Genomic DNA, 26,704 nt, shown 5'->3' with positions numbered 1-26,704 from the left:
GGTTTGTGGCAGACCCAAGCCGGCATGGCTTCATTCCATCTGTACAACAACAGACTGCAAACACGCAGTCCAGGCTAGCAGCACCGTGACGTGTTTTTGCCTCTTTGCTTTTATGTAGATAGCTGTGCAGTGCAAGTCTGTCCTGTAGTGGTTCGGCTATATTTTTCTTGGCTGAAATCTTGTTTGTTCATTGATTTCTGCTCCCAAATTTTTTCATAGTCTTACTCTGTCGAAGGTCCTTGTATTAAATACAGTGAATCCTCGCAGCTCTAACTTGCTTCATGTTTGTTTTTTGTTGTTTTTAGGTCTCAAACTGGGAATGGAGCGGGATGCCTATGTGATGATTGCAGAAAAGGGCGAGAAGCTCTACCACATGATGATGACCAAGAGTCGACACCTGATTAAGGACAGGAGAAAGAAGCTCAGCATTGTGCCCAAGTGCTTCATGGGAAAGTGAGTTTCTTGGCTTCCTGAGTATGGGGGTCTCTGTAGGTTTCAAGAATGTGACTGCAGTGCCACGCTGTTCACATGAGGGTCTTTACAAATTGTTCTTACGTAAGATCAGCAGGCTTTCAAAGGCGCTGGTATCCAGTCTCCCCAAGTCCTGGCAAAATGCCTAAACTGCTTTATCCATGCATCCCCTTGACTGTAATGAGCCCCCCTCACAGTCTGCTCTCATGGGTTATAGAAAGGGCCACGTTGCTGCCTACCCCCCCCCCCCACCCACCACCCCACCTCACGCCATATCATTGAGCACACACTGACACAGAGACTTTCATTAGCAAAGGGCCTTTAGCTGCTTCAACAGGCCATTCCACTTTATGTCCCCTTGATGTCTCCGTGCAGTGAGAAGAAAATAAGAGACTTGCTTCTACTTCCCTCGTTTCCTCTGCATGCACATCAGTTTTTGTGAGATCCTGAGCAGCAATTAAAATTCTTTCTGGCACCATCTCGGGGAAACAAAACATAAAAATTAGGCAACGCTTACAATGGAGACTGATGGCCGCTCTTGTAAAGAGAAATCAGGGAGCAAGCATTAATGTCTGCAACACTGCCAAAGCGGCCTCTCAGTATATCAGAGATTATAAAATGCGTACCTCACGCAAAAGTGTTTTTAAAAATGTATTTTTTATGCATGAGTAAATGTAGTGGACGATAACAGAGGAATCACACCAGTGATGGTGCCCAGAAGTGAATTCATAAGACTTTAAAAATATGCAGTGGTGTTTATTAGAGTCAAGTTAACTCTTCCATGTTTTCAAATCAGTTTCTGTTTCTGCTAGGAATTATAGTTTGCCATACTATGTGTCCGTATCTGTGCAAGTTTGTGTGTGTGTGTGTAAGCTTTCATAGTCAGAGCATATTCCCTTTTTATCATCTTCTCTGGAAGGCAATGATTCATCACCAAATACTTTCAGTTCAGGTCACTATCAGAACAGTAGCTTTCGATCGTTTTCCAATTTGAGTGTTTCTGCTTTTGCCCGCCCCCATAAATGCATTTTTAAATTTCTTACTCTCTCATCTCTTTACACTCACTGTCATATCATTCTACCATCTCCCCCTTTCCTCACTTTATCACTCGTTCATTTCCTGCCAGTAAGTGCAACCACGCGATCTGATATCGTCGTGTTGGTGTTGTTCCCAGATCATCATACTAAATGTTGTTCCAGGATCAGCATTGCAAGTGACCAATCAGAATGTTGTGATGTCATACTTTTGCGACTTCGGGAAAAACTGCCGTAAAACAAAAAACTGTACTTAAGCTGTGAGAAACCGCTTCTGTCCGCCGATCAGCGGACCCTGACCCTAACCGTAACCCTTTAATAAACGATAAGCAGAACTGATATTGTCCTTGCAACATTGGAATTTCATAAATGCACAATGGCTTGGCGCGCAAAAGAATAACATCAGAACAATGTGATTGGTCACTTGCAATGTTGATCCTGGAACAACATTTTCATGATGATCTGGGAACCACACCAACACGACGATATCAGATCATCTTTGCATTTATTTTTCTGATGAAATTAGCAACGGTCATAGATTTAGTGCTTATTGCATTAAATGGAGATGCTGACTCCGATTTGATAGGACTCTGTTGTGTTGATAGCCTAATTCCATCAAGTCACTGTTGTGGAAAATTGCCGGTGTTAACACTTTTTTTTTTTTTTTCCCTTACTAGCTTAATTTTGGTTGTGCCCATCTTTCCATTATAAGACCTCTGGCTAGGAAGAGCACCTCAAGTGTTCAGCTCCATTCCAATCTGCTTCTGCTCCACTAGTCTTTGTGCGAGGGCATGGTTAAAGGGGGGTTGGGATGGCACCACTGGCTATATGTAAAGTTTTAGCCATTGTGCTGTTTTGAAACCAGCAAAACAATTTACTAAATTATGCGGAAGACATGTCTTATATACTGCCTTATTGACTCTGATGAAACCGTAATTTTCAGTCCTAATGGGCGACACATGGACACATTGCCTCACAGCAAGAAGGTCCTGGGTTTGAATCCACCATCTGGCTAGAGCTGTTTATATGGGTTCTGTCCGGGTACTGTGGATTCTTCACAGTCCAAAGACATGCAGTTAGTGGGGTTAGGTTAATTGGCAATTCTAATTGCCCATAGGTGTGAATGGTCGTCTGTCTCTTTTTGTTAGCCCTGCGACACACTGCTGAACTGTCCAGGTGTACCCTACTTCTCCCCCTATCGTAGCTGGTATTGGCCCCGCTCCTCTGTCACTCTGAAAATGATGATGAAATGATGAAAATGAAGTGCAAGGTAATGAATGGATGGGCATAATGATCAGATCTGAAATTAGCAGTTGAGATCATATACTTATTAGGAAACTATTTACTGAGTTCATAAATTAAGTAAACAAGAGGAGACTTTTATTCAATAAGACTTCTTTTTGCATGTTTGGAAGTTGTAGGCACTCAAATCAGACCACGATTAGATTCAGTGAGCTTTTTAAAATGACTCTTTAAAAAAAAAACAAGTGTTGGTGAAGACAGACTGCATCAGTAGGTGCTTGATTAAACGCATCTGTGGATGAAACTGAAAACACCCAAATTTAAGTTTAAAGAGATGCGGCCAAACAGGCTTAACAAGGTTGTCCAATGTATATTTGTAACAATAACTATATGATTTTGAAACAATATTTATTGATAGAAGATTTGCTAATAGTAGCTCCATAACAATACATTTTTAAGGTGTAAAACACTACATCTGTAATGGACATTTATGTGGTAAAATATATTTTCAGGCTCTGGTGCAGTATACTTTATATTATACACTCTGTACTAATGCAATGCACAAAAACACAGAAAATCCAGCTGTCTTTTTTATGTCTTTCTATTTATGTCTTGTAGAATTTACAGGCTTTTATGGTTCTTTGCCTCTGCTTCTGTTGGGTGTAAAACTAACCTGCGTGTCATTTTCACAATGCATGTTAACTCTAGGCAAGATTTAATTAAGCATGTGGCGTCATAAAAGCCACAAAATTTTAAACTCAAGTAAAAGGTCAAAGGTTCTGACCCACAGTGTCATGCAAATGGAATAGATTATGAATGATGTTTTCAGGAAAAAAGTCTCAAACAAAACAAAACACAAAAGTTTGGAAAATTACATTTTTTAAAATCTTGATGAGGTGTTGTTAGTGTGCATTTAGAAGTAAAATCTGTTGGTTTCTTAAATTTTACTGTATTACTCTGTATATCTTTGTGTTCATTCCCATAACAGCTCTGTGTCCCAAAATTAACCTGACTCTTACATAACACCCACATACCCATACCTAGTGTCCCATTCACTTGAGTCCCCTGTCATTGTCACTTAACAGCCAAAGAACATAAATGGAGACAATGAACACACACTCACAAATATTACAATCATGAAATCATGTTTTATTCTCAGTTTGAGGGAGAAAAGGAAACTCGGGACTTGCTCATGCACATATACAGCTCTACATGTCAGAGCACTCACTTGGCATGCTCTTTTCTCTTCAAAGATTTCTATATAATCATGCATACAATGTGAGCATATGGTTATGTGTTGACTTCATACATACACATGCACACATTATGCGCTTGACATTTACACATTCTTCTCATACACTAGGGTAATAAATCTATTGCATGACTGCCTGGAAGCAAATCCACACATAAGGACAGATTTCACACATACAGCTTTCAGAATTATTACCATGCTGGCGTGCTCAATCCCAGAATTAATGAACATGCACGGACACAAACATGCACCAGCTCTCTCCAGTTCACGGTTCGTCATTATCTGGGCAAGCGATTTCACTCAGCAGCATGAAAGGCAAAGAAGGGGAGAATGTAATTTTCTCCTTCAAACATTTGTTCTGCGCACACTGGGTGTGAAGACAAGTGAGCAGAGCTTAGAAGTGCTTACATTTGAATGGTTAATGCTTGTATTCAAGCAGCTGTGAGGGATATCTGGAGGAAAAGATAAACTATTCATTTTTGTGGAATTTGTGCCATTTATAACTTTGCTCTAGTTTAAAGGACCCCCCCCCCCCCCCCCCCCCCCCCAAAACAAAAACCAACAAAAAAATCCTAAAACAAACTGCAATACATTTTATCCTTAAAAAGCCTTACTAGATTGCATAAGAGTGCCATATGACAGTGAAGCTGTTCTGTAGCTAGGATATATTTCGCTAGCTGTATGGTGTGAGCATACTAGAAAAAAAGATGGCTCTGGTATAAGACACATGGCCTAACAACAATACTTATATCAGTGGAATAGAGTGCAGAAAAACAAACATTATAAACTGCTTTTCTTGCAGTTAAATAGGGTTTAAAAAATTATTTAAAGGTAGAACGCTGTATTAGCTCTGCTAACTAGCAATGATTAGCATGTACATTAGCCACATTTAGCTGTTAGAGCCACAATCTGCAATATAAGGCAGTGCTTGCTTACATACAGACACAATATTAGTTTGAAAAATCACTTCCTCAGACACGACCTAACCTCTTTGTAGGATTTAACATGACTAATGATGTCAGTAACTAAACTTCAGGTTGTTGCATTAACTCAGTATTGATCTGTGTAGTCATTCGCGCTCCGTACATTCACATTCAAAATAAATTTTATCAAACCAAAAATGCCACTTTTCACTCCAGACCGAACTGTAATGAAATCTGCCTTTTAAGTTAAATATATAAAAGTTTTGGCACCATTATGACCAAATCAGCCAATGCTTTTCAGAGTTTCTTAACTGACATGGTTGTTTAAGTACTTTAGCTATGAACAGCAGTCATAGATATCTCTCCATTTTTGTCTTGTGTCCTCAGTGAATTCGTGTCATGGCTCATAGAGAGCGGAGAGATCAGTAAACCTGAAGAAGGAGTCAACCTGGGACAAGCCTTACTTGAAAATGGCATCATCCATCATGGTGAGACAAATTAATGTAGTTATTTCTCCAACTCTTTACTCCTCTGTCATCTTCTAATCCTCTATAACGTTTGCATTTTAGAGCTCTGTAGCTCTCCTCGTCATTTTTCCCCCTGTTTGGTCCTTCTCTGTCTTCAGGCCTGTTTCTAATGGCTCCTTTTCTCTGATTCTCACTCTCTTTCTGTAATTGGTTGACTCATTCATATAACTCACAAATCCTCTGTGTTTTATGGTTGTCCCACAACGATCTGAAATTATTGTCTGGTATTGTCTCTTGCCCGAGGGACACTCATAGGTTTACTTACATGAATTATACATTTAGAAATGAAACAAAATACTCACACTCACTTGGACAGACACTATTATAGAGAGTGTGTATGAACACAACTGCTGCTGTTGCTGACAGGGCTCTTGTATGTAAGTGCAGGCCACTGTAAGTATTTCTACATGCCACACTCTCAGGAGAAATCTGCTGAGACCTAGTGTTCATATTCTTTAATACCTGTGAAAAATCCCAAGAAATCCTCCCTCACATTTACCATATAACCATAGAGAGACACAATGATGACATGCTGGGCTCTATGGAACAGCTGTGAGGCTTTGTGGGTAAATTGAAGAGGTTTGAGCCCTGCAGGCAAAATGTAGGTGTCACAGTTATCCAGTGAAAAGAAATCAGAGAGAGGCAATGTAACAGATTGGGAGACCACAGGAGTAAAAGTAAATCCATGTATTTTACAGTTCTTATCCAATTAGATGTACATGGTTGGTTTGAGGCACTTCCATCCCCCAGTTTACACCTGAATTTGAGCAATTTTGAGATCTTCTTTTTCCCTCCACAATAATTCAGCCATAATTTTATGTACTTTGAATCCCACAACACTTTACAATGACTGATTTGGTGGTGCATTCCTTTGGTTTTATGAGGGTATTTTAAGTCTAGACTGAGAAAACCAGCAGCTTGTTTGATTCAATGCCAGCTTGTTGTGGTGGAACCAAACTGCCTCTCATTGGCAGATTTCACGGTTAGCTTTGTGACTATCGTCTGTTTCTGCGTGTCAGTCATTTTTCCATTTTCCGTATTGGATTAATTCTAAATAAGTCATTCTGGAACTTTTTTTATTAGTGCAAGCTGGGACGTTTTTTTGGGACTGGTATTTGTCTGCTGTTAACGTCATTTATATCACTCCACCCAATGCCCCCAGGAAATATAGTTCTTGCCTCTTACCTTTTTTCTGTAATTATAGCAATACTATCAACAGATGCATCAAAAAGTGGCACATCAATATTAAAATCTTAAAGGTCTCTATTCCAATGTCAAAAAGCAGTGTTGCAGTAAATTTGTTGCCGCAGTGCATCACTAGCTCATCATAACTGGTAAACCTCTTCAGCCTATTATGTGTGAATACAGCAATATTAACACTGGCATTGTATTAGATATGTCATCCAGTTACAGTTGAAAATCAGTAGCATATATGTCCATAACCTTAAGTCCATTTTTGAAGAGTAGATATTCGCAAAGGGAATATGTAAAGCAGAGAGTTTTCTTTGGCTTTGATGTTCCACATTTCACAAAAAACACCTATGTTACAAACTCGAAATCATCTGATATTCAGCCTGGAGCAGAGCTGAGGTGACGGTTCCTTCTTTTGCTCTTGTTTTAGTGTCAGACAAACACCAGTTCAAGAATGAGCAGGTGATGTACCGTTTTCGTTATGACGATGGAACCTACAAGGCCCGCAGTGAGATGGAGGACATCATGTCGAAGGTAACGAGAGTTCTGCTTCTGGATCTTTTCATTGGTGCGACAGAACAAAGAGCATCAGGATAACGACAGTTGTAACGAATGAGCTGTAAATGTTTGCAATGGCTTTATATTAACTTTGAGGTAAAATAAGAATTCATTGACTTGTTTAAAGGGTCTGCCTCTGCAGATTTCTTCACTTTCATACCCAACAGCACAGCAAAAGTCAGCTAACATTTCTTTCCTCACATGCTTTTGCATGTTTTCATGGGTTCTCCTTCTCTATTTCAGCTTCCTCCCACAGTCCAAAAACATGCAAGGGTTAGGTTAATTGGTCGTCCTGAATTGGCAGTAGGTCTGAATGTGAGCAAGAATGGTTGTATGTCTCTTCAGGGCGTTCCATGCTTCTTGTGACCCTGAGCTGGATAAGCAAAAGAAGACGGATGGACGGATTGATAAAAACTCTAAATGATTCTTGCACTGTCATGCTAAAGCTTAAAAAATACAATTCAGACCCACTATCTTCTTCCAGAAATTGAGAAAAAAATCAGCTTTTATTTTCTTTCTGCCGCTTTCATCTACTATCATTACAGCTCGATCCTCTCATCACATGTGGATCCTGCCGTATGGTGCAGTTGGCTGTTGTTCCATTAAAAAATATATTGTTCCTCCAAAACTGTCCACCTTTGACAAACTTTATACAATATAATTTGGACATTTTACAGTTTTAGATACGCTCCAGATACAATCTCACATCTCTCATAGACGAGTGAGGCAGAAGCTCAACTTGACAAAAACGATGAACCTTTTTTTGGTCTCCATTTGTTCTCAGACCTGACTGTTGTCAGGGTTTGATATAAAAAAACAAACATTTTTTTGTCCTTAATTCATAGCCTTAGGGTAGCTCTTTTCAGTTGTTCTGAAGCCATGTTCATACCTGTTTACCCAAGGCGTGTATGATCTATGAGTCAGCAGCTCCATTTTTCTATCGTTACAGGGCGTCAGGCTTTACTGCCGGCTTCACAGCCTCCACACACCTATCATCAAGTAAGTACCTGCCCTTCTCCCTCTTTTCTTTCTCCTTCTTCATTCTTTATTCTCCGCTCTTAACATCCCTGCTCTCCAGGTGCAAACATGCATATTCATGAAGGGTTCACATTCGCCCCGAGTCACCCTTTCTGTGATGACTGAACAAATGGTATCCCTGCCAGGAATGACAACCCTCAAACCCTTTTCCCTTCCAAACTGGAGTCCAAGCCAGCCGTGAGCTGCTGTAGGTTTATGCTTTCAGGATTCAGTTTTTCATGGCTGGAGGCTTATATAAGCATGCTCTTAGAGGATTAAGGAGAGCCACTTACTGTGAGCATTTGTCTCGTTATCTTTACAGTATTGAGCGTTGAACTCTCTATTTCATACACAAATGCTCACACAGTCACTTTACCGCTGAGTGCACCTACTTAGAAAACTAATTACTACAGTGTGTAGTATATACATACACATAAACACACACTTTGTTAGCCTCACTATATGTTAATGTACATATGTAGCTAAACTAGGGTCGTTTAAATTATGGTTTACCTACTAATTACATACTAATCCTAAAATAATCCCATAAGGTGGCATAGAGTTATCTCACTTTACAAAAATCTAAATTTAAACAGAAACAGGAACCATGGGAAACTCACAATGTTCCTGTGTGATAAGCCCTCAAGGACACACACTGTACACACATTCTCTCTCTGCTCCTGTCCCTCCTTTCATACTATTCCCTGCTCATCTCTCTATCTTTCCCTCCATCACTCACCCGCTGATTGAAGTGGCCGGAGTTGCCATTGGTGCAAACAAAGAGCCTTTGGTCTGGGGACAAATCCTATTAACATACAAAGGCAATCCTTCTGCCTGCCAGGCACTTATTATGTAAGATGGCCTTGCTTTTTATTTATTTATTTGTTTTTAATTGTAAGCAGACACCATTAATTAAAATGTCTGAGTGATGGATGTGTTGCATTTATGAATAATAAATAATCATAAAACCGTGCCACTGTTTTATTAAACTTTGTCTGGTGACAGAGCCTCCAATGATTTCCTAATGATAGAATGCCTTGGAAAAAAGTAACTACATGATAAAATGCACATTAAACTAATAGAATTAACATCGATGATGTCATGGGTATATTATGTTGTTAAAACAGAAAGTCGCTGATCATAAAACGATACTGGGAAGTTATCCACTTTCACGGTTGTTTCACTGCGTTGTCAGCAGTGTCATTTGTGCCCACATCATCATTTAATATATACGGCGTTTGTTTATTCTGAATATAGTATACTGAGTATGGCTGTTAGTGGCATATGTATCACAGTCTATTTCTGTGATACAACTTGCACAACCGAGAAATTGCACGTCGAAAAACACATCCTCTGTAGCATTTCCTGTTTTACGTTTTACTTGTCGAGCAGGCTGGTGCATTGTGGCTGAGCGAGCTGTGGTTGTTCTCAAATCGTAAGCTTACAGAGTGAGAAGTTAAAGGGACAGCAAGTGCACGGTGCTTATCTCACGGTCTGTACTGTGAAACCAGGGACTGATCAGCTTGACGTCAAAAAAAGGAAGAACAAAAGATGAATTCCCAAGTTAATGACCGAATCTCATGCAGATGACTTCAGCATAACTGACCACTAGCTGAGTTCAGCATAAGCTAAGCGATGCATCTGAATAGTAACACCAAACACCAATGAGATAGCATGCACAGCTAGGTGTTAAAGCAGCTAACCACAAAGAGGTTTTGCTACACTTGTAACTCTGTTTCTTTTTGTTTTTTTATTAAAGTTTGCACTGAACAATAAAGCTGATCTAATTCAATCTTTTGTTGCTCCTTATAGGGACAGAGACCACCATCTGAAAACCTTTAAATCAGTAGTGCCTGCTAGCAAACTGGTGGACTGGCTACTCTCACAGGTAAAATAAGAAAATATTACACCGATGCACACTCACGTGAATCCACAGAAGCCACCAAGGGTGCATTCAGTAATGATGTCTCTCATTACTGTAAATGAATGAATTGCTGCAGTGCATTGTGGTTGTTGTGTAAAACAACCACAATGCATTGAAATTGAACAGTGAAATGAAACTAGTGGCTCAAAAATGTATTAATTTTAGGGTTGCATTTGGGTAAAAGGTGGATTTTCACTTTTTAGACTTTTGTGACTGTCACATAAACATGTACTGTCAATGCTACCATCCTGAGTTTCCTCCAAAATGTAAATGTGCACCCTTGTCTCAGTCCAGACCTTCAGGATGATGTAGCATGTGTTTTCTAGCTAAAAGCACTTTTTAATGAAACATTAGAATTCAGAAATTTAGAGTTATCATTATAATTTTGAAAAAGTTGCCTTTTATTATAGGTACGGTTTGAATGCAGTTTTAACATTTTCTACTGTCTTTACTGAAACTGAGGGACAAGTAACCCAGTAGTGTCCTAATCTCTCCCTCTCACTTGTTCTTAGACACATAGATATTAACCTGTGCTGATTAAATTGTACAGTTTTTAATGTCACAAATTGAAGCAGCATGCTGCATATGAGCAGGTGTAAACAGGCATTGTGAATGACCCTGTGTGCGTCATTGACTTGGTTTCCCAGGGAGACTGCTCGAACCGAGAGGATGCCGTGACGCTGGGAGTGGGGCTCTGTAACAGCGGCTTCATGCACCATGGTCAGTTAAACTCACTCTCAAGCACTTTTGACAGATTCTAATCATTCATATTGTTTCGATTCCCCACAGCTTTGGCTTAAATTTGAATAGTGTTGTGTTTGTGGCACTTTCTCTTCAGTTCTTATTCTCTCCCCGGTCTTTCTGTGCTTTTCGATTACATCATCTTTCCCCTTCTCTCAACCCCACAAAAATGTTGTATTGGCCACTCTCTCTTGCATGCCATCATAGGCTTAAAAAAGGGGGCATCCTAAACTTGTATACCCAGTCTAAATTTTTAAAACCTCACTCACCACATTGTAGTTGGAGCTGCTTTGGTCCCAGCCCAGCATGTTGAACATAAACAGTTTTAGGAGTGTAGCCTAACCAGAGTTGTTTGGCTTTGCTACATGGCTGTCTGGGTCACTCCACTGAACCGTGAACGCTGTTTAATGCATAAAATTGAATCTGTCGTCAGCGGACACATGTATTTTGGGTAAAGTGGGAAGCACTTAAAAGAAGTAGTGTGGAAAGGCTGAAGAAGTGACAAGTTAACAGCACTTCCTGGTTTCCTGAAGGATATAGAGAAGTATGCAAGATTATAATACTTGGACGCACTCTAATCGGGGAGACCTGCAGATTAATTTAAATGTTAAAGTTTTGAATCCTTATCAAAGTCTCTTTAAGACAATTTAACAACATCTCTGGAGTCTCATGTGCAGTATATCTACATTATAATGTGCATAAATATATACAGGATTATTTTTTTCAGTCCTGCATCTGCCATCTGTAAAAAGTGACTATAGAGTGACTTTTGTTTTTTTGCTTGCTTAGCTTGCACCAGCTTTCACTACCATCTGTTTGAAGTTGTCACCTGTTCTCCTTTTACTCTGCCCTTCTTCGGGGTGAGGAACTCTCTCTTCTCAGCCTGTCTGCCCACCGCGCTTCACAAGTCACTCTCTTTAGTTCTTAGTCAGCACATCTGCTGCTCTTGATCCCGGTTCCTTTTGAACTCCTCTTCTTTTTGTCTCTCTCCATTTTTTAAACTATCCTCACCTTCTTCATTCGTGTCTCTGTTTGACGGTTACAAGGTTGTAAAACACTTCATCCGTGGGATGATAATGGGTAGCAAAGTTAATATAATTAAGCTCACCGTCATGGACACCTGCAAGTATTGTAACTTACAGAGGCCGATAATAATTTACATGACCACACGTTTCCCTCCCACCACAACTCAATCTGCAGCAAGTACAGATCCATAAATCAATACTGAAGCCATAAAAATTATTGTTTGATCATTTATCTTTATCGCCTCTAGAGCAAATTGTCTTGTGGAAATCCATTTTGCACTTTATATCAACACTTTGCATTTAAAGGTGCGGCTGTACCCAGATAAAGCAAAAGAATACTGTGCTGAAAGTGCTTTATCATGTATCATGGCATGTTTTCTCAAATTCCTGCATCAGTGCATTGTAGATTCACAAAAATCAGTTTTTAAAAACTCTGTTCCAAAGATCCTTAAAAAATTGATGTTGATTGTTAGATAATGTTGTCAGTTCAGGGTGTTTAAATGATGATTTAGCAGTGTGTGAGTAACTGTGCATGCATTATGTGTGACAGTTTCCGTAGCGGCACTCCCCCACCAGCTGAATAGGAGTAAAAGTCTTATATGGCCACAGCCTATGTGAGTCAGAGGAAATAACTCACATTTGTGCTTCATTTTAGTTGGTGCAAGGCCAGTGTGAGTAGGTGTGACCTCTGTGTGTGTGTGTGTGTGTGTGTAATGAGTTTGTGAACACTTTTGTTGCTCATCAAATCTCTGAGCAGCTGGGTACCTTTGGCCCTCGGTGTTGCCCGTACAAGCCTCATTTTACAGTGGCCTCAGAGAGTCATGCATCTGCACAGACACGGCAGATTAGGTAACATCCTCGGATGCATTTTTTGTGTCAGGGAAATGTTTGTGCCTCATGTCACAAATTCCAAATCCTCCTAAGACGCAAACCAGATGGACTTTTTCTTTGGTCTGTTTCTCTGGAAACAGACGTGACAGAACGCATCGTGACTTTTTAGTGCAAACTTCAAAAAGCTGCGGCAAGGCAATGCAGTTAAAAGACATACTGTACGGTACAATAGTGTGTGTCCTGTAATTGTAGCCGTGCTTACTGATGTGCACTTGGGCTTCAGCTTAATGACTTAACTGCTGTTAGTACTGCATAATTATTGAGACAGAATAAGTTAGCCTCTCCCTTTAATTCTGTTGCCTCAGGCCTGTAACAAAATAAAAATAAAGGGAGATCTTTCAAAACACTGAAAAAGAAAAGTTTTGGGTATTTTCTTCACAATTACTGTGATTGGACAAAGCGACCATAATATGGTTCTCACCTGTTTGCAGTGCCCCATGTGTTGAAGTGAACCTCAGTACATCGGTGGGATTTACAGACACACGCACGCACGCACGCACACACACACACAATTTCTTGTGTCCTCCTGAGAGTCTTCCCAACCTTGGTTTGGAAGACTTGTGTTGGCTGCAGTCCAGATATGGTCTTGCTCCAGATGCTCTCACTAAAATCATCAGCTAATGAGCTAATTAACTGTTAGCTTGTTTGTGTAGAAGACTCCCAAAGATGAAAGCTTCTATAAACACATGTATCTTTCTAGATTTTTTTTTTTTGGAAGTTGGGTCAAAGCTTTATTTAAAAAAAGCCTTTTTTTAATCTTTCTGCTCTTTTACTTTTCACTGATCTTGCAAGACCGATACTGTGACATTCTGCTATTTCTCTTTGTTATCTCCTGTGGCTGCATTCTGCACACATTTACCACATTCTTGTGTTTTTAAAAAAACATTTACTTCAGTTTTGGAGAAGAGCGAGTTTAAAGACGAGTCCCAGTTCTTCCGTTTCTACGCGGACGAGGAAACCGAGGGGACCGGCACCAAGAGCAAGCAGCTCCAGCGAAATGACTTCAAACTCATTGAAAACATCTTAGTCAAATCCCTTGTGGTGAGCAACACTCATATACACACTTTCACATTCTCCCACATCTATACATGGATACGCAGATATTGCCAGAATCTGGGAAAAAAACCACTTCTAGCATCATCATTTTCCCACGAGAAAAATGTGCTAATAATTAAAAGGTTTGCGAACATCATTCCGATGCTATAAACATGGCACAAAGATGTTTTGATTACCTTGCACAGCATTAACCACCCCAAAGACAAAACAAAAGCATGATGGGAAACAATGAGCCACTGTACTGTAGACTGATGCAAAAATAACAAAAACAAGGTTTTTCAAGTTATCCTGTTACGCTGTCGGGCATAAACATGCATTTTGACTGTAGAACCCTGCATACATATATACCTGTGTGCCTTCTTCTGATCTCCACATCTAACTTTTATTAACACCACTATACACAGCCCGAGTAGCTTTGATGACAGCAAGCACATTTGAAATCGCTCTGATCACTATGCATCTGAGTGTTATATAATTGTAATGTAATCAGCTGTATCGGCCGGGATGAATCTCTGTTGCGCTGCTGCTGATACAAAAGATAACTGTGAGAACGGCAGCCGATGAATATTCTTGAAATACATTTGAAAATGTGAGCTGATGATTGATGACTGTAGTGCAGTTAAAAGCAGGACAAGACCTTTTCCTTCTTTAGTGCTTGATCTGCTTTAAAGACCTTTTAAGATGCGTCAGTCAACATTGTGTAGCCATTTCTTTTTTTAGCAGCAGAAAAAGGTAAGATTCAAATAAACAGTAACTTAGTTTTAACTCTTATAAGGTGTAATTTGCAGCAAACATGTCCATAATCACTCCAGAACTGAGCGTCCAGTTTGACACTATTAAATATTCTTTGTAGAAAGAGGAGGGGCTGCTTAGGGGAATATGGTATGTGCACTAACTGCCCAGATATTGGGTCACTTAGGTTTTCACTTCCAATCACATCTGTGGCGTGACTCCTATTAATATCATTATCCTACAATAAAAGCATATAATATTTTTTTACACATACAGTAAAAGTCAGTCTGCACAACACTGGGTCAAGTGTTCGGGGGTTTCCACAAACTCACACAGAAAGTCAACTGTTTATTTGAGTCCATTATCTTCAGGGAAACCTAGGAGCATCATCAGCATCCCTTTTCATATCATAGTGAGAAGTAGGCACGCCATCTGGCTTTCCACAAGAAGTGGAAAAGGCCCTTTTCCTTGATTAGCGGAACTAATCCCCCCCAATGCCTATTATTGAAGTGAAGTGCAGGAACTCTTTATTTTCCACGGTCATCTCCTCTGATATAACAGCAGAGATCCCCATCTTATCAGGACTGTGCAGCAGGAAGATGGCCCCAGCAGCTTAACTAATGGACGCCGCTAATGTGTTTGGCGACGACAGCGTTTAACTTTAAGCCTCAACCCCAAGTGGGAATACAATATGGAGAACAGAGAGCAACATCAGGCAAAGTCACCTGAGACGGAATGAAAGTCACAAATGGCTAATGAAACTGTGATTATGTGTGAATAGTTTGCATGTGAGACCACCCAGAAAAAGTGCCGTAAATCACCTTTTTTTTTTCTTTAAAGCTTCAGTGATTTCTCAGACAAACCAGGTCACTGCCATGAAGACAAGTTGCCGTTTTATAGCCAGAGCCTACAGTTGCACAGAATTACAGCAGCAGAACCAAGGGAGACAGAAAGATGATGAATATGTGTGCATCTAAAATTATTTTCCTGTTTGCTTACTTGTGATACTAAATCAGTTCAAGACATTTTAAGCCTGACAGTCAGCGGTGAAAATGTGGAAGTAATTAGTCGATTTTCTCTGTGCTAGATTCACCCCGAGGAGGAAGGCTACGGCTTTGAGATTGAGGAGAAGAACAAGGCCATCGTTGTGAAATCTGTCACCAGGGGCTCACACGCTGAGGTAAACACACACACACACACACACACTTCTTCCAGCCTCGGGGTGTCAGTTCCACTAGGTAATGGCTGTCTACTCTCTGGACGGCTGCTGTCACTCTGTCTCTCTCCCTTTTTTGAGAACTCTGCTCTGATTGGCTGCAGAGCCATTTGCAGATATATTTTTATGTTTAGGAGGGAGCAGCTTCCATATTGGTATTTGTCCCGTCCGTGCCATTGTGTCAGCCTTCACTGATGATGGGGAGGGGAATTACAGTGACAGCTCAATGGCTATAATACAAGATGGACGAGCCAATGTTTTCCTGTCTTATTGATCATTCATCCTCTTTTTATGTCCTCTTACTCGCCTTAGACAGGTGACATACTTTACTTCTGGCCTGTCCGTCTCACAGCCCAGCCTGTATACTGTTAATCGTTGCAATGTTGTCATGAACACACATGATGGTGCCCTGGTTGTTTTTCCTCCACAGCCTGACTATAACTGTCATGCTCCCCACTATTTCCACATTTGTATCCTCATTTCTCCCGTGCCCCTGTGCTGCTCTGCAGCTCTCGATAATCTTCATTTTTATGCACTGCCCAACTACCACACTAAACCTTTGCTTCTCTGTTCCTTATTACTCCTTTTTTCCTTAATTTCGAACCCCCTCTCACTCTATTATTCATTCCCCCGTGCCCTCCACCCCCCACAGTGGGGCGAGGATTGCTAGTTGTGACACAGCCCGTGTGCCAGCGCAGTGAATGAAGCTCAGCTGATTCCCATGGGGCTCTGAAAAGGGCTGAGAGGCACACACTCACACACTGAGCTCTTTCACTATATGATACTATTATAGAAAGTCACGTGCAGACTGGCACCCATGCTGTGTAATCACACACACATATACATGCACCCCTCTGCATTCAAATAGCTCTGGCTCCTCCCAGTCGTTCCTACATCCACGCTGGGCCTTCAAACAGAGTCGAGGCCTGGCTTAACCAAGGCCATCCCACCGGATCTTTGCCCAGGACACTGGACTCACACAGTGAGTGCACAGAGGCTGTATTCTTCTCACAACGTGACTGAAGATGACTGCATTTAAATGCATGCTGCAGGCTGATTTGCTGTGTGTCTGTCATTTGTAAAGAGATATCAGAAGCTGAAATCCGACTGAAAAGCTTGAAAATGTTTGTTTCTTTGGGAGCAGGTATACTGGTTTGTGCAGCTGCAACGCGCCTTGACTGAAGAGATTGTATATTAGCTAAAGGAATCTGGCAAGATCCGACAAAGCATCAGAGGTCGCAGGCAGAGCAACTGGCAACATTAGGAAAAAAATTATAAAGTGACGCCCTTCAGTCTGGAAGTGCGTGCAAATCTAACACAAAGCAGGCATGACACTCAGGTCTAGCAATCATGCATTTTTATCATATCCAGTGGCCAATCTTTATACGCACTCACTGCATACAACTTCAGTCAAATGCTGGAAAATACATGACAAGACAGAACAGGCTGTGGGAATTTGGAGCAGCAAACAATGCTTTTCGTCTTATCGCTTGTTTGTTTGTTTTCTTCTTTGCTCCTTGGAGGCACATTATCATATACCAGCACTTGACTGTGAGTAATTCACGTTAGACAGGGGAATTGTACACAGTCTCTGTCTCACTCCGGTACTTGCTCGTAATTTTAAATTGAATTGCAGTCCCCCGACCTGAAACTCTTACTGTGCGGATGTTGCCTTTGGGAGGGGGTTCAGGCTGAAGCAAGCTGCCACCTATAAATAACCACATTCTGTCTCCTGTCTGTCCGTCTGTCCGTGCAGATGGCTGGCCTGCAGGTGGGCAGGAAGATCTACACCATCAACGAGGACCTGCTTTTCCTCAGGCCTTTCTCGGAGGTTGAAACCATGATTAGCCAGTCCTTCTGCATACGACGCTCCCTGCGGCTGCTGGTTGGCACCAAGGCCAAGGAGTGAGGGCTCATGCATATGTGCTGAAATACACAATGTCCACTCATATAGACCGCACTGGTCTGATTGGTATTTTCTTTTTCTTTTTTTCCAGGATCGTAAAAATCCCTGACAACCCAGACAGTCTCTCCTTCAGACTGAGTGGCTCTGTTCCTCCTCATGTCCACGCTGTAAGGAAAGGTAACTGACTTCTGTAGCCACAACAATCAGCAGAAATATGCATTTTTTTCAGAGATAGCAGAAGAATTTCATTATTACTCCTTCTCTCATGAACACTCAGAGAATGACACGTAGGACGAAAGCACGGTACCAGAGTTTAATAAGTAGGCTACAAAATGTAATTTATAACAGCGTTGCTGTATCGTTAATATCTGGTTTCTGTCACATGGCGAAATGGCAGAAATAGTGTGCAGTTTTGTATTTAAAGGTAAAATAAGACCATGGCTTTGTACGTGTAATGGAAAAATAATCAGTTGAGCACTTTACAGCTCCCGGGGAAGTGTAGTTAAATTATTATTTCTTGAATGTAGTTATAAGTGACCCATATTTTGCTTATGAGCCAACAGTGGAGATCCGTGAACAGATTTGTAAGATGTTGACCTTGTTATTTCTGCACCAGTGCCAGTAAATGCATTAAAAGTGTTTACGGTGTCAGAAAGACAAATAATTCCGAGGGAATTCAAAGGAAAGATGAGGTAACCCTAGCCTCTAACCACCTGTTACATTCTGCTCTTTTAGTGAGCCTCTATTAGGTTTTTATGGCCACCTGTCAGCCAGACAGCCCACGGTCAGGGTTCAAACCCTTAATAGAGCAAACTACTTTTCAAACACACACAATGTTCTGTGATCACAGCTAAAACTGTAATGGGTAACTGAAAAGACAGCTACTTCTGTTTCCCCTTTTCGTTTCTCCTACTTTTCTTTAAGACCTCCTTACTATACAGCCTGTTTGTCGGTCTCTAAATAGAAAAATCAGCAGTGTGTTTAGAAGTTAAATGAGGGATGAATCCCAATTTGTAACCTAGCAGCAGTAAGGCGAGGATACACACATGCACCCTAATAAAAAAAGACCAGCCAAGAAATTTGGTCCCTTGGTTTTATTGTCTTTCCTCCACTTTCTCTCCCTCTTAAACCCACCTCCTTCTTCCCTACATGTTCCTTTTCTCACTTTCCTAACATCCTCAATTACTTAGGACTCAGTATGACGTATGTTTCATTTGAATTCAGTGGCTAGTATTTTTTACCCCATTGTTTTTAAATGACTTTCTCTGGGAGATTTTCATTCATGGGTCAAGTAGTCTCCTTAATGTGGTTACTGCTGGCACCCTGGGTGGAAATGATGCCATCGCTGGTATTTTTAGATTGGGCAGGAAGGTTAATCGAGGTGTTGATTGGACTTCCAGGCTGTAAAGCCATTAGTAGCTTGAGACAGCATGTTATAGCACTCCACAGAGTGATTTCCCATTTTCCTGTAGAAACAATAGAGGAAATGTTTTGTTGAGAACTATGGGAATTGAATCCAAAAGTTAATTTTTTTTAATGAGTTCACTATGTTATGCTTAATTCAGTCATCCTGAAGAAGATGTTTCCCAGTTTATGTGTGGTGTTGTAAATGGTTTTTGCCTTTGTGCGAACTCATGATCCTGTGTGGAAATATTACAGGCTGGGAGGCAGCAGCGTCTGGTCTTCAGCCGGGCCAGGTCGTCCTGAAAGTCAATGGCAACAGTGTCAATCACAGCGACTACCAAGAGGTCCTGGAGCATTTCACAGCCCAGCGCACTCACCAGGAACCTCTCCAAGCGGTGAGCTAACATAGGCCAACAAAAAACAAACTATTCTGTAACATTAGAGCAGGTTTTCTAGCGTTAAGTCTCTTCTATTTAGCCCATATTATAATTGAAAGTTAAATCCCAACAAACCACATCATCCTGCTCAGTACGGTGCATGGTGTTCTGTGAGGTTTTACAGTCCTTGTGTGTTGTTATGGCTCTAACTGTAAGGGAAATCCCTGAGCGCTTTATTTAGCAGACAGTAAACCAAGTAATGCCACAAGACAGCATGAATAGTGTCAGTGGTAGTTTTGGAAGTTAATATGTCAGATCATTTACTAATGGGGGAAAGCTCAATAAAAACCACATTTGACAAGCTAACAGCCCAAAGAATAGAGGTCAGCCAGACATTCCTGAGATGGTTCAGAAAAACAGCATTTGCATTAGTTGACTGTTTGCTCATTTCATCTGCATTTTTGGCTGGAATGGTAGGTTTCTTAGTGAGATCCAAAGTGAATTACAAGCTGTCACTATGTCGCTACAGGTTATATAACTCAAAATACACTCCTGCCTGGAGTGAAACAGTATCCACAGTGTTCATTCAGCCCCACTGCCAAAACTGCATGAGTTAAATTCTTTATTAAAGTAACATTAGTGAATTGTTTTGGGGTTGTTGTTTTTTTTTTCAAACTGAGCCATGACTAAATAACAAGTGTTTATACTGAATACTAGATGGCCAATGTCAAAACTACAAACTCCTCTTTGGTTGTTTTGACATTCCTGCAGAAGCTACTCATGTCTCCAGGCAGTATTTCAAAAGGCTGCAGACAGAGCAGAGCAAGGTGTCTTCCATACGATGTTTTGTCTTATTTTATTTAGCTGATCATTTAACCAGTTTGTTGTCGGTGGTTGAGTGCATTGCATTGTTCATTTAGGTGTAATCAGTCTTTATTGCATTGTCAGGGTAAAAGCTTCTCTATCCATACTTTAGCTTCTTCCCTCTAAAATACGTGTCTAAAGCCCTCTCATATTTACACAGCTTGATGTTGATGTTTCTGTTTTTCATCATGTTCTCATCCACATTAAAATTCCAACAAATAGTCTACCAAACACTGCAGCCATGCTGACGGCTGGTAAAACTAATATCGGATGGGTCTGTCTAGATGAACTGGTGAGAGAGAGGGGGCCCAGACAGCAGGCGCCCCGGCGACTGATTTTTTTGAGCTTTAATCTTCTTCCCACAGTGTCACTGGGTGTATCGAGCATTCGAGGATGTGGAAGAGCTACAAAGAGAGAGGGGTGCAGATGAGGAGGAGGACAGCCCTTTCAAGCCTTACCCAGTGGAGAATGGCTCTGACCACGAAGAGGACAAAAGCACCAATGGAACAGGTGAAACGTGTTGCTGTGAAATTGTTTGCAGTCTTTTGTTTTGCTTGGATTTAAAGTTTTATCAGTGTCGCAGTATGTCTTTGATTTCTGTATGAAGCTTTCAATCCCCAATTCCTTTGCGGTTTTTCCGCTCATGTCAGCTAGTTTCATTTCAGTCAGCAAAATGTATCTGAGCGAAATTAGTGCTGCTTTGGCAGCTTTTTGCCTTGTGTGTGAATCCAGATTGATTGCAGGCTTCATGCTAAAAACATGTGACCCTGCCAAAAACATTACATCAAAACATTATGTTCCGTCTACAATGCTTTTTTGTTTTTTGTTTTTTTCATTTGGCTTCTGACTTGGGTCATATTCATCATGCCGCTAAAAGTGGCTTCAGCAGTAGGTAATTTGCTCTGGATATAGAAAATTCGCAGTTTGAAAATGACACTTCCGCACGCTACAGTCATAGGACGCCATTAAGTAATATTCAGTGTACACTTAGTGGCCAATTTTCCCACAGTGCTGGCAGGGTAAGCACACTTGACAGATGTGCAGCACACTGTGTACCTTTACATGTGTCATTACTAAAATGACTTAAAATGATATTATGTTTTTTCCTCAGAGATTTTTATACGCACTACATTTTTGTTTTTTCATGATTTTGAAGTGATTTGAGTTTTTTTTAAACATGCACATATCATTTGATTTTTTCGGTTTTTGTATTTTAGTTGGTTATTTACTTTGAATGTATGTCAAGTATTTAATTGAAATCTGTGATCCACAGACTGCAAGCTGGGCAGACTCTCCCTGTGTGATCTGCCTCTGGTCAGTCTGACAGTTGATAACGTCCACTTGGAGCATGGCGTGGTGTATGAATATGTGAGCACTGCTGGCATCAAGAGCCACGTCCTGGAGAAGACAGTGGAACCCAAAGGCTGCTTCAGCCTCACTGCGAAAGTGAGTTTTGTCAAGATGAGAAGTTTGTTCAGCTAAAGCCTACATATGCATTTATCGTTAGACTGGTGGATAGTCATGCTAAATATTGCTTAAGTTTCAAACAGTAAAGTCAGCTTAATATTTTGTTTTTGCTTCTGGTTTCACTTACTGGAACTGGAAAGCAGAAAGTTTAGCTGGGGTAAAACTCAGCTGCCTTATTTCGCTGCTACGGCTAGAAATGCTAATTTGCCAGTGATTGAAATGGACTAAATCGGGTTCCTAAACTGTTATTGTCAAGGTGATCCATCGTCAGCAATTGTTCTTGTCTCTACAGATCCTGGAGGCGTTTTCTGGCGATGACAGCCGCTTCGTTCATAACTGCAGCCAGCTCATCTACCAGAACGACCGAGTCGTTACCATGCCTCAGTACGAGTTCAGACAAATCTGCGACACCAAGCTGGAGAATATCAGGAGGCGTATCAGCAGCTATCAGCAGGTATTGAGACATTCTTGTGTTTTCCCTTGAGCATAGATGTGAACACAGGAATGTTCAGTCATATTATTTTACTAAACACATTTTATTTTGTGACATGTGACTAAACGGTTCAGTGGAACATCCTTTTCTATAGCAATAAATTCACATTTTTGCTCCCCCCAAAAAAGACATGGCAATTTTTTTTTTTTACACTACTCCTATTGCATTAAATGCGTTTTGAGCAGCTTGGTGAAAGTGTGTTAAGAGTCTCACAAAATGCTTTTTCAAGACAGTTGTGTTTGTCGTGTAGACCACATGCCACTACCTGGTAAACACATTTTGATATTTGTCTTATTTTTTCCTGACATATTACACAGACTGTAAAAGAAATCATATAAAATCCAAACCCATTGAATTATTAAAAATAGCATCGCATCTAAGAAACATCGAGGAGCTTCATTCTGATAAGAAAGCTAATATCTACAATAATTAAATGCAAACTTTAATTAACTCAGTCGCTCACATACCAGAACCCTTATCAGAAGCTTTACGATATCATGAAGATGCAACAGTTGTAGTCATATCATTTTTTAATTCACTAAACTCATTACCTTCTTCTTCATGGCTTCTCCCATTTTGTTTCTCTTTTTCACACAGTTTGCTCTGGAACTGAGGAACAAGGTGTGGCCCTCTGTCAGGCAGGCTGGGGTTCGCCCTCACCCACTGGGCTGCATGGACTTTGTTCCCACCAACTGCCACATCAACTTGATGCAGGTCTCCTACCCCAAAAGCACTACCTCTGCCGGCAGGACTTTCAGCATCCGTTTTGGTCGTAAAAACTCCATCTTTGGCCTGGACCCCGACCAAGGTAGGAGCTGCGCACAGTCCTCTAACCAAGAAGATTAGAACAATCTCAACAGTGTCACATTTTCACTGCGTAAAGTAAGAGTTGCAGGGATTTATCCCTCTCATGGTAATATAGCTTACCACTAGCTCAGTGATCATTTTGATGCTTTGATGCATTTGATGCTGTGACTGGACCAACCCCAGCCTCCCAGTGTAACCAAAAAGGCCCAACAAGGATTCTCATGGTAAAATTAGATGAGTAGGTTGCTATTAAGACTCCATTAGCCCTCGGCCATTATATTCAAGTTACTGACATGAGAAGTGAGTGAATGATATAGGAAAAGACCTCAGTGCAGAGCAGGAATGTGTTCACTCTGTGGTGCGTTAGAGGTCACAGAGCAGAGGAAAAAAGTGAGAGATTTAGTTGAAATGGAAAGTAGAAGATGTTCAAGGAGAGAATAAAGTTTGGAAATACTTTTAAAATTTGGTTTTCAATAGGAATTTTAGAGGTTAACATGTGAACTTCTACTCTCAGCAAAGATGAAAAGGCAGTACAGCTGTCTAGACAGCAGACAGTCAGCATTGTTCCAAGATGCTCGGCCCCATCTTTCCTCTGAACACCAGCTGCCGGTCAGACATCTGCCAAGCACTTGTACTGATGAGATGTTGCTGTGGCTCTTTTTTGAAAGCTGTCGTTAGAGTTTGAACTGTCTTAGATCACCACGAGTATTAAATCTGTTTTCAGTTTTTAGATATGTCAGGTTATTACAGCTTAGCTTGGCATTCAACCCGGATAAACAGACTTCCTTTTACTGTGTATATTAGCTGAACGATGGTCTTTTTAAGACTTTGTTTTTCGTCAACACCAAATTAAGAACAGATAAGAGTATTGCTTCATAGCTTTTGAACATCTGGCACAGATGTAATTGTCAGAGCGTGAAGTCCTTTTCATTCAATCACCCGTAACATCTCTCCTCTCCTTTAGCACAACTGAACCCCATGTCCCACACTCAACATTGCATGACCAGCATGGGAGCTCCGTCCTGGAGCTGCTCTGGTTTGGATGGGGATGAAGCGGATGGCAGCGGGGAAGTGAATGTGGATGGAGGGGAGGGCTTGAATGATAGTCGCCACGGAGAAGGCGGTTTGAGTTTCCTGCTCAAACAGGAAGACACCGAGACACAGGACGCCTACATTTACTTGTACAGTCGTTTGGACGTTGCTGTGAGGGAAATGAAGCAGTATGTTGCTCAAATAGATGTGTAAGTATTACAGCTCGTATTCATCACGTTTAATTTAACAGCACTGAACCTTATTTTCACATAAATGTTTTCTTATCTTTTGAAGGTTATGCCTATTCTGCAGATGTTTTCTTCAATCACGTGTGCCACATATTAGAAAAAAGAAAACTTTTACTCACATCCATTCAGAAATTAGTCCCAGCATTACCGACCTTCTGCTGTTATCAGATATTTCCATTCCACTACTGTTTTTGAGTCGGCTATTTTCGTAACCTTCTCGCTGACATTCAGAGATCTCTGCGTGAAACGCTGTTATCCCCACAGCAGCCTGTCTTTGTCTGTCCTCCCTCTGCCTTGTTTAAAGCTGAGGATTTACAAAAGGAACATTCTTCAGGCCCAAAATATTTATGGGCCAGGCCCAGTACAGGAACAGGGAGTGAGGCCAGGATAACATCAAGAGAAAGAGACACATATTGTGTGTCTGTGCTGAGGAAGGGGTGTGACAATTTGAATGAATACATGTGTATGTTTTAGTTATGGGGGAGCCCATGCATTGTGTATTGTATTAGAAATGTAAGCATAACAGTGTCTTGACATGAAGACTTTAATTTGAATATAAATGATCAAGTTCTATAAAAGCTTTGAATATGCTAAAAACATAACACAAAATTATGGCATATATGTTATATAAATTATGATATATGCTCTGTATCATATGCTAAAGATATGTAGATAATGTCTCCAAGGTAAAGGGCAATATCTATATTTTGTTGTTTTCAGATATATTTGTTTATATTTTTTTCTCTAGGCTGTTGTCATCCATCACCGAGCCTACACAGCTCCAAGGAGAGGGCGGAGAGCCTCCAATCGATGAGGAAAATCAGCCGCCCGCCCTGGTCCCCTGTGAGGATGGATGTGACCAGGACAAAGTGGAGCAGGGCGGCACTAAACGAGTCTGCTTCAAAGTGAACGAGGAGGACCAGGAGGACTCCGGCCACGACACAATGAGCTACAGGGACTCCTACAGGTAAGTGCTTACTGAATATGCAGCTACAGGTTACAGTGTAACCTGGCATGGAAGCCTTAAACACACATTATTCAAAAAGCACCTGAAAAGGTAATAACAAGGCGCTGATAAGACACATTAGCTAAAGCTTCAAATAAACAGGCTTAGGTTGAAGACCCCCGGAAAACCATGAAGAAGAAGGCCTTGCTGGCTTGTTAGCCTATGGAAACAGGATATGCTGGATATGCTTAGGGAGCAAACTGCACTGTCTATCAAAGATGCTGGGGAAAATGGGATTTACTTCCATATTGGAAAACACAACTGGACTATATTCTAAAAACTTTTATCTTGCTCTTGATTTCAAACTGGCATATTAGAGCATACTTTCACCTTTTCTGTATATTTCTATTGCAAGTCGGCATGATATCATTTAAAGTGGTATTTACCTCATGGTTTTCCGGGGGCCTTCAAGGTATTTACCTCTCAAATTATATTTTCTACAATTTGAGACCTAAGTAGCTTATATATAACTCCAATATATAACTTGAAACACTTTGACCTTAATTATTTAAAGTAATATTTTCATTTCATTGTTTATTCATTCATCTGTTATAGCAGCATCACAGGTTAAAAACAACTCCTTAAAAACAAAAACAGCGCTCTGAGACTCCCACTTTACTCCACAAACCTATAATGCTTCTCATTTCCCCCCTTTGGAGGCTATAATTCATTCCAGATGTTGCCATTTTAACTGAGATGCAGGGCTAAAAATGACTTCAAAATACTCTGGTTGAATCTGGTTATGTCATTTGCTTGTTGCAAGTTCATTCAGATGATTTTTTTTTTGAGGAGTGTGTGTGTTCACTGAACAGAGAGCCACTGAGCCCCACCCTCCACCACCCACTAAGATATAGTTATTGGTTGTCAGTGCGGTGGGCTGGTGTATAATAAAGCGAAATGTTTGGGGCGCGGCCTCCTCACCCGCTCTGTCATTAAAGCCTGGCCACGTCGTGTGAAATGCAGCTACCTCATCGTAATAAAATGTATAGCAAAATGTCGGCTCTTCTGTGTGTGGTATAAACGCACGCTCATGCACTCACACTTGCACACAGAACTGTTTACTCAGGGTTTTTTGAGGCCAAGTAGGAAAAAAGTACTCTGGTCAAGGTAGCTGTACAAAGCTGCCTAGTGAATGTGGATGAATCATCCCACTTGTAAAATTTTGCATGTGATGAAAAGTGCTTATGTGTTTCACGTGTGGGTGGTGCTTTTTTTTAACGTTTTTGTCCAGCTGAGAGAATCAGGCAGTAAAGCCTGAGGTGGTGACAGACCACAGTAGAACTCAACAGCTGGAGGTCAG

At 40.9% G+C, this 26,704-nt stretch overlaps 1 protein-coding gene across 1 annotated transcript in view; it reads left to right on the top strand.

Annotated features, from left to right (window-relative positions):
• The window catches only part of prex1 (phosphatidylinositol-3,4,5-trisphosphate-dependent Rac exchange factor 1), a 78,381-nt gene that overhangs the window by 35,725 nt on the left and 15,952 nt on the right, over positions 1 to 26,704 (top strand). The window contains exons 10-26 of the mRNA XM_085392574.1: positions 306 to 453; positions 5,310 to 5,410; positions 7,071 to 7,174; positions 8,148 to 8,197; positions 10,028 to 10,103; positions 10,787 to 10,859; positions 13,692 to 13,837; positions 15,672 to 15,764; positions 17,557 to 17,705; positions 17,798 to 17,883; positions 19,366 to 19,505; positions 20,717 to 20,861; positions 21,625 to 21,797; positions 22,111 to 22,272; positions 22,909 to 23,119; positions 24,083 to 24,359; positions 25,147 to 25,365. Coding sequence (XP_085248700.1) covers positions 306 to 453; positions 5,310 to 5,410; positions 7,071 to 7,174; positions 8,148 to 8,197; positions 10,028 to 10,103; positions 10,787 to 10,859; positions 13,692 to 13,837; positions 15,672 to 15,764; positions 17,557 to 17,705; positions 17,798 to 17,883; positions 19,366 to 19,505; positions 20,717 to 20,861; positions 21,625 to 21,797; positions 22,111 to 22,272; positions 22,909 to 23,119; positions 24,083 to 24,359; positions 25,147 to 25,365 — 2,353 coding nt within the window. The remainder of the gene's footprint in view (positions 1 to 305; positions 454 to 5,309; positions 5,411 to 7,070; positions 7,175 to 8,147; positions 8,198 to 10,027; positions 10,104 to 10,786; positions 10,860 to 13,691; positions 13,838 to 15,671; positions 15,765 to 17,556; positions 17,706 to 17,797; positions 17,884 to 19,365; positions 19,506 to 20,716; positions 20,862 to 21,624; positions 21,798 to 22,110; positions 22,273 to 22,908; positions 23,120 to 24,082; positions 24,360 to 25,146; positions 25,366 to 26,704) is intronic.

This window comes from Rhamphochromis longiceps, linkage group LG20 (genome assembly GCF_057381845.1).
Source record: "Rhamphochromis longiceps isolate RC_006_pf linkage group LG20, R_longiceps_female_GT1.1, whole genome shotgun sequence".
Taxonomy (NCBI): Eukaryota; Metazoa; Chordata; class Actinopteri; order Cichliformes; family Cichlidae; genus Rhamphochromis; species Rhamphochromis longiceps.
Note: the sequence above shows the minus strand (reverse complement) of the source record. Positions and strands in the feature narration are given on the sequence as shown.